The 16,790-nt window shown below is 35.6% G+C and overlaps 1 protein-coding gene across 7 annotated transcripts in view; it reads left to right on the top strand.

Moving 5' to 3' along the window:
* The window catches only part of LOC150101326 (tau-tubulin kinase homolog Asator-like), a 324,567-nt gene that overhangs the window by 278,983 nt on the left and 28,794 nt on the right, over window positions 1-16,790 (top strand). For 5 of the 7 annotated variants that reach the window (XM_090400431.1, XM_090400433.1, XM_090400434.1 and 2 more), the window contains one exon: window positions 8,342-11,424. In XM_090400431.1, the coding sequence (XP_090256557.1) occupies window positions 8,342-11,424 (3,083 nt within the window). The remainder of the gene's footprint in view (window positions 1-8,341; window positions 11,425-16,790) is intronic. The other 2 variants (XM_090400432.1, XM_090400438.1) reach the window with 2 other exon arrangements.

The raw sequence follows: 16,790 nt of genomic DNA, 5'->3' as shown, positions 1-16,790 counted from the left end.
CCAATGAAATATTAGTTTTATAATATTTATTAAATTTAAGTTTATGATTGTTCCATTTCATTTAAATAATGAATTTCATTGGAATGTTGTTAGGAAGAAAGCTTCTTGTTAAAATGCACTACAGTATTTCCTTTCTTTGTTGGACTTTTGCACAGTCTGTAGCTTATGAAGACCACAGAGGAATAGCAAAATAAATAGATATTTCACACTTAGAGCATAACCTAAGAGCTACTTCTTTGAAATGCAATTTATTCTAATGTTTATCCAGTTTCTCTATCATCATTGTGTCCAAGCTTTTAAGCTACCATAACAGAATAAATACCTGCATTAACTAATTGTTTTTTTATTTGCTTATGATCAAGCAAACAGCATCTGTGTGGCATATTGTAAAGTTTATCCTTTAATCAGATAGACTTGATTTTAATCCTGTGGGACTACCCCTGCCTGCAAACACAAGTTTTTCATCCTATGAAATGTGAAATAACTGATGGATGTGCAAATGGACTGGCTTCTGACTTGGTTATTAGTTCAAACATAATTCCAACCATTATTATAACTTGAATCGATTTTATGACTCAAATATTATTATTATGTGACACCTCCAAGGAGTCCAAAGGCTCATCAAGGGAGGACACCTACTCTACAACTCTCCATCTCCACCACTCAATCCACCAGCTACAGCGAATTGCATCATTTACACCAATGTGATCTACTGCCCACTGCCACCATTAGTATTTTCACAGACAATCGCAAACATCCATGCCCATGGCAGGATTCAGACCCGCAGCCTTTTGGATGGAGAGCGGATACGCTAACCACTCCTTAACATTCTGTGATAAGTTAATTTTCCAACACAGCAACATTCTTTCCTCTATATTCCCTCTTGTTCTCATTTTAATTTTTTCAAAACAATGTTCAGCATTCTAAAAAGACATGTTTCTAGTAAACAAGTCAGCAATGTTTGTTTTTCACTGCTTTGAGTATACTATGATTAGATGTCGCTTCTGACTGTGAAACTTGATACACCATGAAATAAAGGGTATTAATGAATCATGAATATTAAATTCTCTATTCCATTTTATTATTAAATATGTTCAAAAATAAATTTTTATTGAATTTGATTTAACATTAATTATTATTCTCCAAAAGTATATGCAGTGAAATCTCTTACATCATGTTATTGTTTTGCTATCGAGCAGAAAAACAGTTCCCATTTTGACTATCATAACAGTATGGAGCTGGGTTCATGCAGAGGTAGCAGGATTTTTCCTCCCAAAAGACATTGGCCAGAGAACATCATAATAAATAACACATTATAAACTTGTTTCATAGTTCAAATTGATTTAGCAGGCATTCGTACTATTATATACTGTAGCTCTGAAAGGGACGGATGATAACATTTACCTAATGTTCACGTTGACTGGATCTTCACTCCCCCCCCCCCCCCATATCTTCCCAATTAGGCATCTGTTTGTGATGGTGGGGACCTCCCAGTGATGGTACTAGCCCTTTTCATTCTTTCTCTTTTTCTTTGCTTTTCTTCCTGTATTCTTTGCTCTACTTCTCTTGGGTCTTTTTTACTATCCTGGGTTCCAGTGCTCTGCCACCATTTTTGCAATACAGTTTGTTACCTGTGGACATCCGGAAGAAGGGAGAGTGCAAGAATCTAGCAGAAGCCAGATTAGTCTTGCACTACTCTGGCCTCTGCTTTGCTTATCAATATGCATATCAAAAGACCTCTTTAATCTTGATCTGAAGGGGACAACTTCCTGTTTTTATTAAAAACTTTTTGTGCAGCCAAATCTTCAACGTCCAGGTGCTAAGCACATTATCTCACTCATTTGTCATCAAGAAGAGTGTATTGCTCAGGGCTCTGTCTTAAGTGTGATATTCTTTGCAAAGTTCAATTTGGTCACTGAACAGCTTCCTCCCATAGCAGGCTCTCTCTCTCTCTCTCTCTCTCAGTGACTTCACAATTTACTGTCACTCTGCAATAATAGAGTAATTGAAAAACAACTTCAAACAGTTGATTGTCTCTTCATGGGTTCAGGTTTTCAGCAGATAAACTTTCTATGTACACTTCTGTCAAAAATGTATATTCACTCATATCCTGATTTAAGAATGGGACGAAGTTTCATTCCACTACCAGTAGAGGTCAGTGTTTTGGGGCTCAAATTTGACCAAAAACTTACATTCCTCACACACAATTGTCAATTTAAGGAGAATTGCAAAAAAAAAAAAAAAAAAAGCATTGAATATCCTTCCCACTTGATCTTCTACAGAATGGGTGCTGATCGATGTTCCCTGCACCATATATGGTCAACGACTGATAATGGGCTTCAGGCTTACAATTCTGCAAGAGAAAGAGCATGCTCCAATGGTTCAACCATATCCTTCGTTAGGGAATATGAATAGCTACTGGTGCTTTATGTTGAAGCAAATGAACCTGTTCTATCACTTAGACAAAAACAGTCATTTCTTAACTTTACCCTAAAAAATATGTTTTCCAGAGCAACCAGTGTGGACTAGTATCTCTCACCATGCCAACTAAGGAAGTCATACTCCACCATCTACATGCAGTTATTTAATGCACACAGTGCATACACTCTGATTTTCTTCCCATCTATACTGATGGTTCAAGATCTAAGACCACTTGTGGTTGTGTTGCCGCATTTCCTGACATTACTGTATCCCACCACAATTTACTTGGTTACGTTATACAGCAAAGTTACATGCCATTCAGCTTGTGCACATAAAAGAAAAACATGTAGTTGCTACATTAGCTCATACCTTTTCCATATACAGACTTCAGACAGCATATAAGATCAAGAATGTTAGTTTGCAGAAAGGAGAAGTGAAAGAGTTGATTATTTTGACAGAAACGAATAATTTGAAAGAGGAGAAATACGCAATGAGAGAGGATATGAAAGAGTTGTTGAAAGAAGCAAAAATGAAGAGTAAGGAAGTAAAGATTGAATCTTCTGGTATGATAGAATAGTTGAAAAGAAGGGCCATGGTTTCAAATGAGTCAATGAGAAGATAGTGTAGTTTATAGATGTATAGAGTGGAGTGAATTCGATGGACAAAATGACTTGCATATGCCTGATGAACTACATTTGAATGGTTTTGGAGTTAGATGTTTGGAGAAAATGTTGTTTAGCAGGAGTTTGTAAGTGCAAAACAGGCAAACTAGGTGGTGGGTAAGATGATTGATTGCATATTTGGTAAGATGCAATCAAGCATCTTACCCACCCCTGGGATAACTGAGTATGTGTACAGAAATGATTGTGCAATGCTGAATGCAATTTCACAGGTTTCAGATAATAACATTATCTGAAATAACATAATGTTATTTGGGTAATAACCTTATACAAGAGTAATTGTGTGTCCAAGGGGATGTTGAAATGCATGTACATGAATGACAGAAATATCAGAAATAAGGGGGAGGAATTTTGGCATCGGTCAGCTTGACTTGGCCAAAAATTATAATCATCAGTTGAGACAAGGTTTGAGAATGCAGGCCAAACAATTATTATGGGAGACTTCAACTATGAGAACAGTTGGAGGAAGGAAAGAGGCTATGGCAAAATGGAAGCAGAATTTATAAATTGATTGTTAAGGAATAATTACCTGAAACAACGTGTTATAGAGGGGGGAGAGCAGAGATTTGAGAATGCTGGATCTATCCATAACCAAGGTAATCCTGCCTCCAATCGGGAAGAGTGACCATGCATTATTCTTCTGGAAAGTTGCTAAACATGTGGAATTCTCTGTCAAGAAAAGGTTTATGTTGAACTATAAAGCTGATAATTATGACAAACTTAAGCGGCATCTTGGAGCAGTGCCATGGCTTGAGAAGCTATTACAAGGAAAGAATGTCAATAGTGCATGGCAAGTGGTCATAGATTGTTTGAGAGAATCACAGTTTATCCTCCAAGGTCAAGAGGATAAACTGTGAGGATTAAGTGGATGAGTAGAGATATAAAGCAAAAGGTTGCAAAAAAACAAAACAATGTGGAAGGAATATGAAGAAAAAAGTGATCAGGATACTCATGAGCAGTACAAAGACAAGAAGTAACAAACTATGGACCAGTTACCAGTATTGAAAATGTTGGTTAAAGGTAAAATGCAGTAGTGGGTGATAGGGATACAAATACAGGAAAAACCTTGCTTAATGCAAATTCGATATGCACAATTGAGCAAAATGATACTATTTTTCGCCTTAAGCAAGTGATTAATCAGTTAATGCGGTTTTTTTACGTTACACAAAATTTTTTGTCATCAATCTGCAGGGAGTGGAAAAGCTGGAAGTCATTAAGAGACATGAAAGTAGTGCTAGTAATACAGTGATTGTGTGAGATCTGGGATACAGCAAGTCTACAGTTTGGACTATATTAAATAAGTCCAAAGAACAAGGAAAAGTTGCTACTGCTTCTTTAAGAAAGCAGATACCAGAAATAGCAGCCATTTAGTGATTGAAATGGAGCGTCTTCTGTCACTCTGGATTGAGGATTATAACCAAAAAAAATACCTTAATGCAAATTCGAATTCAGGCAAAAGCTCTCAATATTTTTACATCATTCTCATTGAAAGAGACCAAATTTCAAGAGGAATGTGAAAGCTTTACTGCGAGTTTAGGATGGCTTGACCATTTAAAAAATTGTGTGGTTGAAAACTTGTAAGCATTGATAAACTGTGTAGGATGACTGATTTTTTAAATAAGAAAAAATTTAAATAGAAAAAAAAAATCGGTAATCCTAGCACAGTTTATCGATGCTTACAAGTTTTCAACCACATGCAATTACCTAAACGCAGGTTTTTCAAAATCGAAATTACCCAACACAACTAATAAATTACGCCAACAAAACAGCAAAAACCCTTCAAAACAATCCAACAACCAAAACAAACTTCCCAACACAAAAAATTATCAAACTACCATACATCCAGAACACATACAAAGCATACAAATACATTTTTAAACACACACTGACTATAAACTGGTATTCACCACAAACCAAAAATTGGCAACACTTCTAAAACCTACAAAATCGCACACACAAAAAAAAATATTAGAACACCACAATGTCGTTTACAAATTTCCTTGCCAAAAAGACTGTGATATCACCTACACAAGTTCTACTATCAGGTCTTTATGGGCAAGACTACAAGAACACTTCCGCGACTGTAACATTCCTATTCCAGAACATTTAAACAATAAAAAATGCAACTACCAAAAGAAAAACAATACAAAGTACAGGGAAAACAGAAATAGCAGTACACACCCTTGAACAGAAACATACCCCGCAAATTGACAAGACCATAATGATAGATATACAAGATAACGAAACAATGCTTAGAATATCGGAAACGATAGCCATAAAATGTGACGAAAAATGAATAAATGTTCACTAGCCCTACATAATCTCGGAGTGTTAGAAACCCCATAACATAAAAATTAGGTCAAGATTCCAACCAATAGGAAATAATACAGTTAAACTAAAGACAGAAACACCAAGCCAACATGACATAGCCTCCACTTCCCCCACGAGCTCCGAAGACGATACACTGTTGAAACGACTTGCACCCCTGAACCTATTCCATCATATCCTTCCCCTTCTCCAAAAAATTTTCTATTTTCACCCCCCCCCCAAAAAAAAAAGTATTCTCTGCCTACCCTTAATAATATATATATATATAAAAAAACCCAGGTTTTTCAAAAAGATTCACATACCCCTTGCCTCACCAATAATTCTCCCACATTGCTCTACCACCACCTTTTCCAAAACCCCATTCCTTTCAATCATACACCCGTCAAACAGCAGATGAATGTTGTCGCCACATGCCAGGATGCCACTGTGGGTTGGCCTTATAGCTTTAGTTGTTTCAACTATAATTAGAACAGGTAAAAAAAAAAAAAAAAAAAACTCAAGGATAGTTGGTTTTGTTCCTTTGCTGTTAAGACTAGAAAATTCAGCATTGCAGCAGTTTGTTACAACGCTGTTTATTATAGTGAGAGTCACTGTAATATAGTTTTCTTCTTCCTACTTTATTGAGATTGGTGAGTTTCAAAAAAAAAAAAAAGAGAGAGAGAAAGACATTGCAGGTTTCCTATTAAATAAATATCTCTGAAACTTCTGTAAGTCCATTTTGTTATCAACCAGTGGTGTTAAATCAGAACAGAAATTTAGTTTTGTGTGCTTGATACATCTAAATGCATTTTTAATTATCCAAATACAATTCAGATATTTTGCATTTGCAGTCATTAATTACAAATAAACACAAGCATAATTTAAATACAAAACCACTACTGTGGTTGTTTAGTGAAACGTTTTCTCTTTAGATGTTGCACTTGTAGTATTTTATGCCTTTCACGCCAACGTAATAAAACCATCTGTGCTTAAGTATTTAGCAATGCAAATAAAGTTGTCTAGAAAATTAGTGTCTCTACTGAAAAACTATTTCATTTTTTCAAAATTTACTTTGAGCAATCTCCTTATCTCTGGATTTTAAAAAATATGTATATTTATGAAGATGCACATAAATGCTGCTTCTATCCAAAATTGAAGACTTAATGTCAGAATTTTTCCAAAATCCTAGGCAAGATACTACATTTACAGTAGTTTTATTATCACATTACTCTTTTTTTTTATTGACTTCTTGTTTTCATTTTTTACAACAACAACTTTAACTTTATTTCTTCATTATACACACTATCACAAGTCATGTTAAGAGATTTTAGTTATGAGTTGATGTTCTTTTTTATAATAAATGTAAAGGGCAGGAATAATTGAAGTGCATATGTCTGGATCAAGAAATTATCCAGAGATCAACTAGGAACTCTTCCACTATGTTCCTAAATAAAGTTTACTTTTTTAGTAAACTTTTAATAAACCATTTGTACTGGGTAACCATTTTCTGTAACAAATATTTTTCGTTTGTAGAATATACTGATGAGTGCAGAGATTATTTACCAACAGATTTGGTTGAGTATTTACTATACCTTGTATTTTTTTTCCCCCTGTGTCTTTCTAAAGCTTTCAAAATGGTTAATGTTACGATACTTACAATAGTATAAGCTATTAGGTTGTTGAGATTATCACAAATACTCATGACTCACTGGGGCTCAAACCTATAGCATTTGGTAACAAAGTTGTAGGTTTGAACTATACCATAGCTAATATTTTTAGTTTTAGCATCTGTCCACATGCAATATTTAAGTTTTGTAATAGACTTCCAAAAAAAGCTAATATTTATGGGGGAAGGAAGAAGTGGATTTAAACATTTTTCCATTTTTAAAAAAAAATATTGTTTTGCAGTCATATCAGCTTTATCATAACCAGTGCTTATGACTACAAAGATTGATACATTTTTAACATCTAAAAAATATTTAGAAAATTTCAGTAAATAAGTATAAAGAGGAAAAATGCAAGTTATTTTAGTAGGGAAAAAAATTAAATTAACATGATTCACTTGATAGCCATTCTTAACTAAAAAACATACCAAGATTCTAGCTGTGTCAGAACTGGTGAAAATGTGTTTTTCATTAACATGGATCCTGTATAATTTCATTAATACAGGTGAACCTCTGCTTACAAATTTTCAAGATACGATCAGTTTATTCTTATGAACACTGTGTGAGCTAATAAATTATGATCCCAATTAAATGAACTCAGAACTCCTTGCTTTCAAAATTTTAATGCCTGAAAGTCACTGGTACATTAATAAGGTTAACGATATATTTTATGGGGGGGGGGGGGGGGTAATGAATTCAACTTACAAACACATTTCAAGGAACGAATTTCATAAGTTGAGGTTCACCTGTACATATGTTGTATCCGCCCCCCCACACACACACACTGTTAATAGTAGTGTACTTGTATGCTCAGAACATAATTCTGGATATGCTTTTAAACATGTTGGTTTGTGGAGGGGAGGGGTTCTATGCTGCTGCTACTGTTTAAATTGCTTTTAAAATGTTAAGCAGTTGTTTAATGAACAATTATAGTGATAAACTGATCAGAAATTGAACTGTTTAGTTAGTGAATAAATTTCACTTAGGTAACCAAAAAAAAAAAAAAATATATATATATATAAACACATTAAGCAAAAAATAAAACAAATTAAAATGCAATATTAAGAATTCTTAAAATTCTAATGAATATCAAAGGTTTCACTTCACTCATTTTCTTTTCCTCATTCAAATTAAATGCTAAAGATAATATTATACACATTTGTTCTTCATTAAATAGTTCAAATTAAGTTTTTCATTATGAAAAAATGGCATTTAGAATAGCTATATAATTTTCTCACTTAATGACATGAATAATGTTTGATATTTTAGCAGATGGATGTTGAGAAGGAGGAAGAAGAAGAAGGAAAGGAGCAAGATGATAATCTAGCTGAAACAGGTCTCCATCCAGATCGAAAATCAGATGGATCTGAACCAAAAGCCTTAGATACAGCTTTAGCTAATGAGGACAAAAAAGGTGAAGGTTCCTCACCAGAAAGTCGTATGAGGCGTCGTAAACAACTCCCAAAACTTCGTATTGGTGCTTTCCAGGAAGAACCAGTAGTTGGTATAGAATGTGATAGCCCACAGTTTAGAGATGGGGAAGGGACTTTACAGGAGAGTAGCAATTATGCATATGAAATTCCCAAAACAACATACAGTGATCTCAGTAAACATACCCCTCCCTTAAGCACTCCACCCACTGAGCCAAAGGGTCGTGACTTCCAGGGATCACGTGAATATCGTCGTCCAAGATTTCATCCTAGCACTAAACCTCGCTATCATAGAGATATTTCATTCACACAGTTTGCTATGGCTGAAGATGATAACATATCTGCCCTTCAGCAAGTAACAAAGGGTGGCGCTGCTGCAATGACCCTTGCATCAAAGTGGCAAATGTCTTTTGATGATAGTGAAGAAACTGATCACGAAATGGAAGAGAATGCACAGCTCACTTCTCCCGAACATAGACCTTCTTTACCAGAAATAGCCATGTCAAGTATTATTTCTAGTAAATCTGTTCAAGAAGCAATACAGAGTAAACTCGGAAAAACTACCAGAAGAGAAGAAGAGCAGAAAACTAATTGCCTTAGTGTTCCAATTAGACAGCATAGTAGAACGTCCATCCATAAAGAAGGGCGAAGAGCATCTGAACAGCGAATAAAAAGGCGCCGTCCAGTACGTCGCTCCTTGTCTCAACCAGCCAAAATACCACCAGATGTAGTTCCAAATACAATACTTTGTGAAGGTCCAATTTCCAGTTTTCCTTGTATTAATCTTGGGGGATTTTCATTTCCTGGACCTCTTCCAGAAGGACTTCCTCGCTGTTGGAGTTGTCCAGCAATATCTCTCCATATACGTTCAAATTTGCAGCCACCACTGAAACAGCAAGCTTCATTTGATGAGAATATATATGAAGTGGATGTCATGCGAAATGTAGCTGCAAAACAGAGTGTCAGTGAAAGTACTGAATACCACGAAGAAAGGCGTGCTTCTTTGCCATTTATTTCATTGAAGTCTAGTGATGATGATAAACAAGAAACTGATTATATTGTGAAACTTCAAAATTTACAAGGAAATCGATCCAAAAATGATATAAAGAAGCCTATAAAAGGAAAATCAATAAGTACAGATGGGGAGATGGCTGACACCCAGATATCTGAATACATTGAGAATATAAAGAAAGAAGGAGAATCACTAAAAAATTTAGATGAAGTGACTACAGACTCAAGTAGGTCTTTGCAGAAATCACCAAGTTCCAGGCGCAAAGGAATCTTGAAGAAAGCTAGCATTGATAGAACTGGTGCTGTTCAAGGTAGCTTAGCAGTTGGTGTACAGAAAAGTATGTCCTGCCATGAAGAGAAGAAAAAACTACGAGAAGAGGAAGCAAAAACACAAGGTGAGTGTGCTACACTTGGAAGATCATCGACATCGGTGTCTGTGTCAGGGACAAGTCAGGTGCAAGATAGTCCAGTTATTGTCTCTGATATTCCTCAAAGAGAGGAAAAACCTCCCTTTATTAACCTTCAAATAGATGGTCATAAAATTTCGTCCATGTCAGTTACCTTAAAAGATGAAAAAATCAACCAAGTTATCAAAGATATGAAAAATACAATGGGCCATGTTGAAAGTAGACATGAAGTATCTGGACTTCAAGAAAAATCTAAAGTAGCTACTGTATTGGGTGACCATTCAGAATCTTTACAGAAGCTGAATTTAAAAATTAGAGATATTGGGATATCAGAGAGCCATCTTGCTGTTAAGCAAGATTTAAAGAATATTGAATTTGCAGATGATTTAAAAGACAAACTTGTGAAAACTACTGAATTTTATATGACAAATATAACTCCAAACAAGTTTGATTTTGTAATGCTTCAGGATTCAGTTAGCAAAGATTCGTTGTGTGATACTGCTTTGGTCAAGGCACTAGAAGGAGATACAAAACGAATGAGTCCAGTAGAAGCAAGTTACTTTAGTCCTTCTCCTAGAGGAATGTCACCTGTCAGCCGAAAATTAACTGAAATGGCAGGCTCTTCAGAAGAATTATTGCCTTCTCGTATTCCAGTTCGAATGTTAGATATAGATACCAAAAAAGAGTTAAGTCCTGAATTTGATACAGATGTGAAAAGGAGAACTAGACTAGGATCTTCAGAAGAACCAGGCCATCACATTCGCAGACGTGTAATGCGTGAAGCTAAACGAAGACCAAGATCATTAATTGAAGGACAAAGCCTCAGAAGTAGTATAGTTAATGGAGATGAGGAAAATGATAGATATGTTACTAGAAGGGCCTCGGGTCATTTAAAAGAAGGTTTCATTGAAAAGGGAAAAGTAGGTTTAGTTTCTGTGATAAGTACTCCAAATGTATTAAGAGATCATGTTGAGTATAAGGAAGCAGAAATACCAAGCCATGGAAGTATTATAAGAGGCAGTCCTGCTCTTGAAATTAAGAATATTGAAGAAAAGATTCATCGAAGAAGGAGGGAAAATGCAGAGGATAAATACATAAAAGATGAAAGTGAACTTAAACTATCTTTTGCCAGGCGGAGGCATCGACCTTTATCTATAGCAGGTGAGTCACGTATTCCTAGACCACGATACAGGCAACAACTATCAGATCCAGATGGCAGTTTGTATGATATTGTTCAAAAGGAGTCATCAAAAGATGCTGATTATCATTCTTCAGCTGAACGCAAATATTTTCATGATCCAACTACACATGAGCAGCTTCTGGTACTTCAGCGGGTATCCTCTTTGCCTTCAGTACCATTTCACCATCATGTTGAAGAACAGCAGCATAGGAACTTAAGTCATGAGGATGTTGCTAGTTTGCAGGGCAAACTGCCTACCACTCCCAGTCAAGGGCCACGGCCTCCTCCTGGAGAACCACCATTGAATGGCTGTGTGCCTGCAAGGTGTGTAATCTCAATATCATTTGCTCCTGCCAATTGTTCAACAGACTGCCTGGCTTCCTCCCCAGTTTGCTGCCTGCTTCAGCTAATTTTTACCTGGTTTAATGTGTTATCAACTATTTGCTACTCTGCCATTTTTTTTTGTTTGCTCCATTTCCTTATCTTAGTTTTCTGATTTAGTTTTTATGATTCAAATATATCTGTCTTTATTTAATTTTCTCACGTTTTACTTATTTTTGCTCAGTTTTTGCTTTTGCAGTTTTTGTTCAGTTTGCAGTGATGTAAATTTATAATTATTGCTGACATTTCAAATGAAATTTAACTTACAACAGTGTAGAAATGCTGTAATCTGCATATTTAACATAAATATGGGATGTTTAATTTTTTTTTTTTTTTACATGAATTTTGATAAGTTTTCAATGTGCAGTCAAATTTAGTTACAACAAGCACCACGGGACTGACAAAAGTTCCTCATTAGAATCATTACTCACTATCGGTGATGAGTTAATAAATAGAATGAGAAAATAATATAATTAAATTACTGAATATTATTTATATGAATATGCTTGTATAAACTAGAATATACTTAATGTTAAACATAATTTATTTATCCATAATTTTAAAACCTCACTTAATACTAAATGCGATTTATTTCTCTAATTAAAAACAATAGTAATTAATAATTTTAATTACCTTTATTTACTCGAATATAACTCGCACCCCTGATTTTACTTTACAAAAAAAGAAATTAAAAAGTTTCGGATATACTTGCACACGAAAAAAAGGTTTACCCACTTTCACATCGGAGCGATAACTCGCTCCCCACAGTAAACAACACGCCTTTTCCAGCAGCCAGTATACTGCAGATGCAAGAAAAACAGGTAGTTTTATTGTATCACTGAATCACATTTCCCCCTCCCACATTAACCATGCTATATAGTCTCAAGCAAAACTTATGTTGCACCTGCAAATGCAGTTTTTTTACCTTGAGTATAATATATGTTAAAGATACCAAGCTATTTTATATGTATATAAACTTGGTTTTAATCCGTTTCCCAAGTAAGCAAACAGACAAGTCAAATTTGCGCCTGCAAGTAGTGCAAGTCTTAGGCAACTCGTGGTAAAGGTGGAATAAGCTCTGATCACTATTCTTAGTATTTATCCTTAATGCAAAGCACATCTCCTTGAGGAGATGTATGATGCTATGCATTAAAGGCAAGGGGCCACTACCCAGACTCGTTTTAACCTTTATTGAGGTCTCATCAGTGGGAGCCAGGCTTAGAAATACCAAGGTTTAAGTAATACAGAGCTTATAAATATTTTACCAAAACAAGTTACCATGAGGTGCTTTGACCTTATTAAATAAAAATCTCAGGATGAGAGATAGATGTAGAAAATTTTTTGGCCTTTCTACATCTACAATAATATTGGGTATAATATATGTTAAAGATACCAAGCTATTTTATATGTATATAAACTTGGTTTTAATCCATTTCCCAAGTAAGCGAACAGACAAGTAAGTCAAGTTTGTGCCTGCAAGTAGTGCAAGTCTTAGGCAACTCGTGGAAAAGGTGGAATAAGTTCTGATCACTATTCTTAGTATTTACCCTTAATGCAAAGCAATACAAAACCTAGTTTATAAAATAGCTTGGTATCTTTAACGTATATTATACCCAAAGTAAAAAACTTACTACATCTATCTCTCATCCTGAGATTTTTATTTAATAAGGTCAAAGCACCTTATGGTAACTTGTTTTGGTAAAATATTTATAAGCTCTGTATTACTTAAACCTTGGTATTTCTAAGCCTGGCTCCCACTGATGAGACCTCAATAAAGGTCGAAACCTGTCTGGGTAGTGGCAACTTGCCTTTAATGCATGGCATCATACATCTCCTTGAGGAGATGTATGATGCCATGCATTAATGGTAAATACTGAGAATAGTTACCAGAACTTATTCCACCTTTATGAGTTGCCTAAGACTTGCACTACTTGTAGGCGCAAACTTGACTTGTCTGTTTGCTTACTTGGGAAATGGATTAAAACCTAGTTTATATACATATAAAATAGCTTGGTATCTTTGACGTATAGCAAACACAGTAGCTAAAAACTTGTTTTTAGTTTGATGTGTGTGTGAGTCTGCCCACCAGTTGAAATGCAAACAAGCAACAATAAAATTCAATCGAACATGTTAAAACTAAGAAATAGATAGTGTTGGGCAGTTTCGGATATTATGGAATTTTAAGAGAATTAGCATTTCAACTCAAAAATTGTCGGCTTGCCTTTGTCTTTGGGTCATGATGTAATTGTACTGACGATGTATTTACGATACGTAAGACGAAATATTTACATATTAAAAAGTTATCTACAGTGAAACAAATAAGATATTGTTTGATATAATTCTATCTTGAGCAACCTTGATGCATCTGTTGAAAAACAAAAGTTAGATTAAAGCAGAGAGGATAAGTAGAACGCATATTGAATGTTCCAATTAGGCTTTAAGAGGAAATGGAAGGTTTCGCTATACGGTGTGATTGAGGCTTGAAAAATTATCATAGTTGACCGCACCAATCATATGCATGTCTTCATAGCTGCTGTATCTTCTACTGCCATTCCATTGCTGTCTGTTTCACACTCTGCTTTCACTTCTCATTACTCATTTGTGAAGGATTGTTCATTACGTATCTCAAGTCTTGTAAATTACTGGTAATTTTTCCTTAAAATAATGGGAAAGAAGACATTTGGGTATTTGGGTAGATGACTTTGACGATGCACATAAGGAAACTACTCTCAAGGCCGGAAGTAGCAATAGCAAATAGAAGATTCTTGGTAAGTCATACCCATTTTCAGTTTTCCTGAAAACTTTATTTTCCAAAAATCTCCTTGTATATCTCGCACCACGATTTTTTAGCTTTAATTTTTGGAAAAAAAAGTGTGAGTTATATTCGAGTAAATACGGTATCCAGCCAGCTATTTTACATACAGAATCATCGCTTTCAAATTGTTTAATAAATATTTATACTTGAGATTTCAAGATCAGACTGTCTATTGAGAATTCAGCACTGCTTTGTGTAGCGGGAACAATTGTAGCATTGTTTCAATTGTTTTCTAGTGTCAGTATGTAAACATCTTTATTCTTTTGCAATGTCGATACTGTTGAAGAGGACAAAGAAAACTTTACACGCTTCAATTCACAAATAATTTCATCTTTTTCATGCACCAACAGACACTTTCCAATGGAAGGGTTTGTTTTTAACTGATTTTTCAGTCATGGCAGTGTTTGGGTAAAATGAGGGAGGAGGAGGACCGGAGGCTAGACACCAGAAAAGTAGGGATGGTTCCCAAGGTAAAGATAGGTATATACTGGCCCATAATCAAATGCAGGTGGTGATAAAAGCTAAGCCACTCCTTTTATTTTTGTCTATTCCAAGAACCACTACCCAAGCAATTAAGAATGTTTGCATGGTTATCAAACTTTGTATAGTATATCCATGTTTTCTCTACTTATTATAGGACAGTAATGAAATTTATATAATGAAACAATCTTGCGCTCCCTTGAAACTCTGCTAATACTGTGACTTTAACTTGAGCCTAGTCAAGGGCACTGCCATTCTCTGGTACTTTCTATAGTAATATACAGGAGGATAAATTAAATGGGAGAGTAGACATTGTCCACATACCATGGTTTAAACGAATGCTGTTTCTTATTATTATTAATTTATCTTTACTCTATACGAGGGATGTTCAACCTGTCGATCGCGGAGCGATTTTTGGTCGATCTCTTGTGTATTTCTCCTTACTTACAAATTTAATTAAAACTCAAAACATAATATTTTATTTATCATTATTTTGTATTATTTTTAATTTGCTTTAAGTGTATTGCTATTGTTTATTTATTTTTCGTTAAAATTGTCAAATAGTAATTTTCTTATAGGTCCAGGTAAATGAATTAATTTGGATCAGTGGAAGTCAAACAGCGCCGCGCGGTTAGCCTAGTGGCTTTGCGCTTCGCAACCATATGCCTGGGGAAGGAGTGTCCCAGGTTCGATTCCCGTTGTAGACGTGAGGAATTTGAGGATCTTCCTCAGGCATAGCCAAGTTTGCCGGTCTTGGGCGCGGTCAGTAGGGTTTTTTCCGCCAGTTTATCTGGCGTTTTTCATCCCGCAAACAGGCAAACCGGCCCCGTGAACATACACCTCTACAGTCAAAAATATATATCCTCCCCCAGCGGCAGACCAGGCGACAGGTCGGTTGGGAGTAGTACTAACAGGTAGTCGCATCTAAGTAACACGCGGACCCTGCATAGGAAGCGGGAATAACGCGAAGAAGAAGAAGAAGTGGAAGTCAAACAGCGAGCTGAGTGAATATGATTATAAGCAAAGTGTAAAAACTCGATTGTAGCTCAAATATTAAATATTCTAAAGCACATTACATCGATTTTTTTCTTAGGTTAAGTCCCATGTAAATATTGTAAAAAATTAAACTTTGTCTGGGTATAGTTTGTATTAGATGTTTTTGTAAATAACTTTTGAAGCTAACTGTATATACTGCTTTAATAAGAATATGTTAGTGTTAAAAACAAAGGCAGTGTTTTTGTCCGAAGCTGTACATGGCGGCATTAGAAAGATTGTTATTGAAACTTCTATGTATGAGGAAGGCTTGCAGGCTCTAAGTGTAAACATCTCAGAAGTCAGTCAGAAAGAGTTCAAACAACTTTCCAATGGCTAGCAACTTACAATCAAAAGAAAGCAGAGGAGAACCAAAGGCATGCTGAACTTGAAACTTAAGATGAAAGACTCATGCTGATTCTTTGAGGGTTGCCAAACTTCATGCGAGGTCTCAGAGGAGGCCTAATAAAAAGGGACTGAAGCAAGCAGAAGGGGTCCCAGTTCCAGAATTACTGTCAGAGAGGAGGCTGCCCAGTCCAGCGTCACCGTCAGAGAGGCCGCCTGGATCCACGTTGCTTGAGAGAGGAGTTTCCCGCTTTCAGAAAGGAGGAGCTCGGTTCGAGATGTCGCTAGAGAGAGACTACTTCTAGGCTGCAGACAAGGTTTCAAATTGCCGAAAGGAAGAGGTGTCCAATTGCTGGAGAAAAGTTTCCAGGCCAGGTTAATGTCAGACATGCACCAGTGTATTGCGTTTTCATTACAGTTTGATGAATCAAACAACTTCACTGATATTGCTCAGTTAATGGTATTTATTTGCATGGTATTTCAAGATTATTCAAGTAAAGAACTTTTGAAAATTATACCATTATTGGGAAGGACTAGGTGAGAAGACATTTTTTCGGCATTTGATGAATTTGTGAAACAACACAAACTTCTGCTTTTTAAACTTGTGTCTATTACTACTGATGGTGCTCCTGCAATG

The sequence above is a fragment of the Typopeltis vanoorti genome, chromosome 11 (assembly GCF_054136105.1).
Source record: "Typopeltis vanoorti isolate ZY-2024b chromosome 11, IOZ_Tvanoo_1.0, whole genome shotgun sequence".
Taxonomy (NCBI): Eukaryota; Metazoa; Arthropoda; class Arachnida; order Uropygi; family Thelyphonidae; genus Typopeltis; species Typopeltis vanoorti.
Note: the sequence above shows the minus strand (reverse complement) of the source record. Positions and strands in the feature narration are given on the sequence as shown.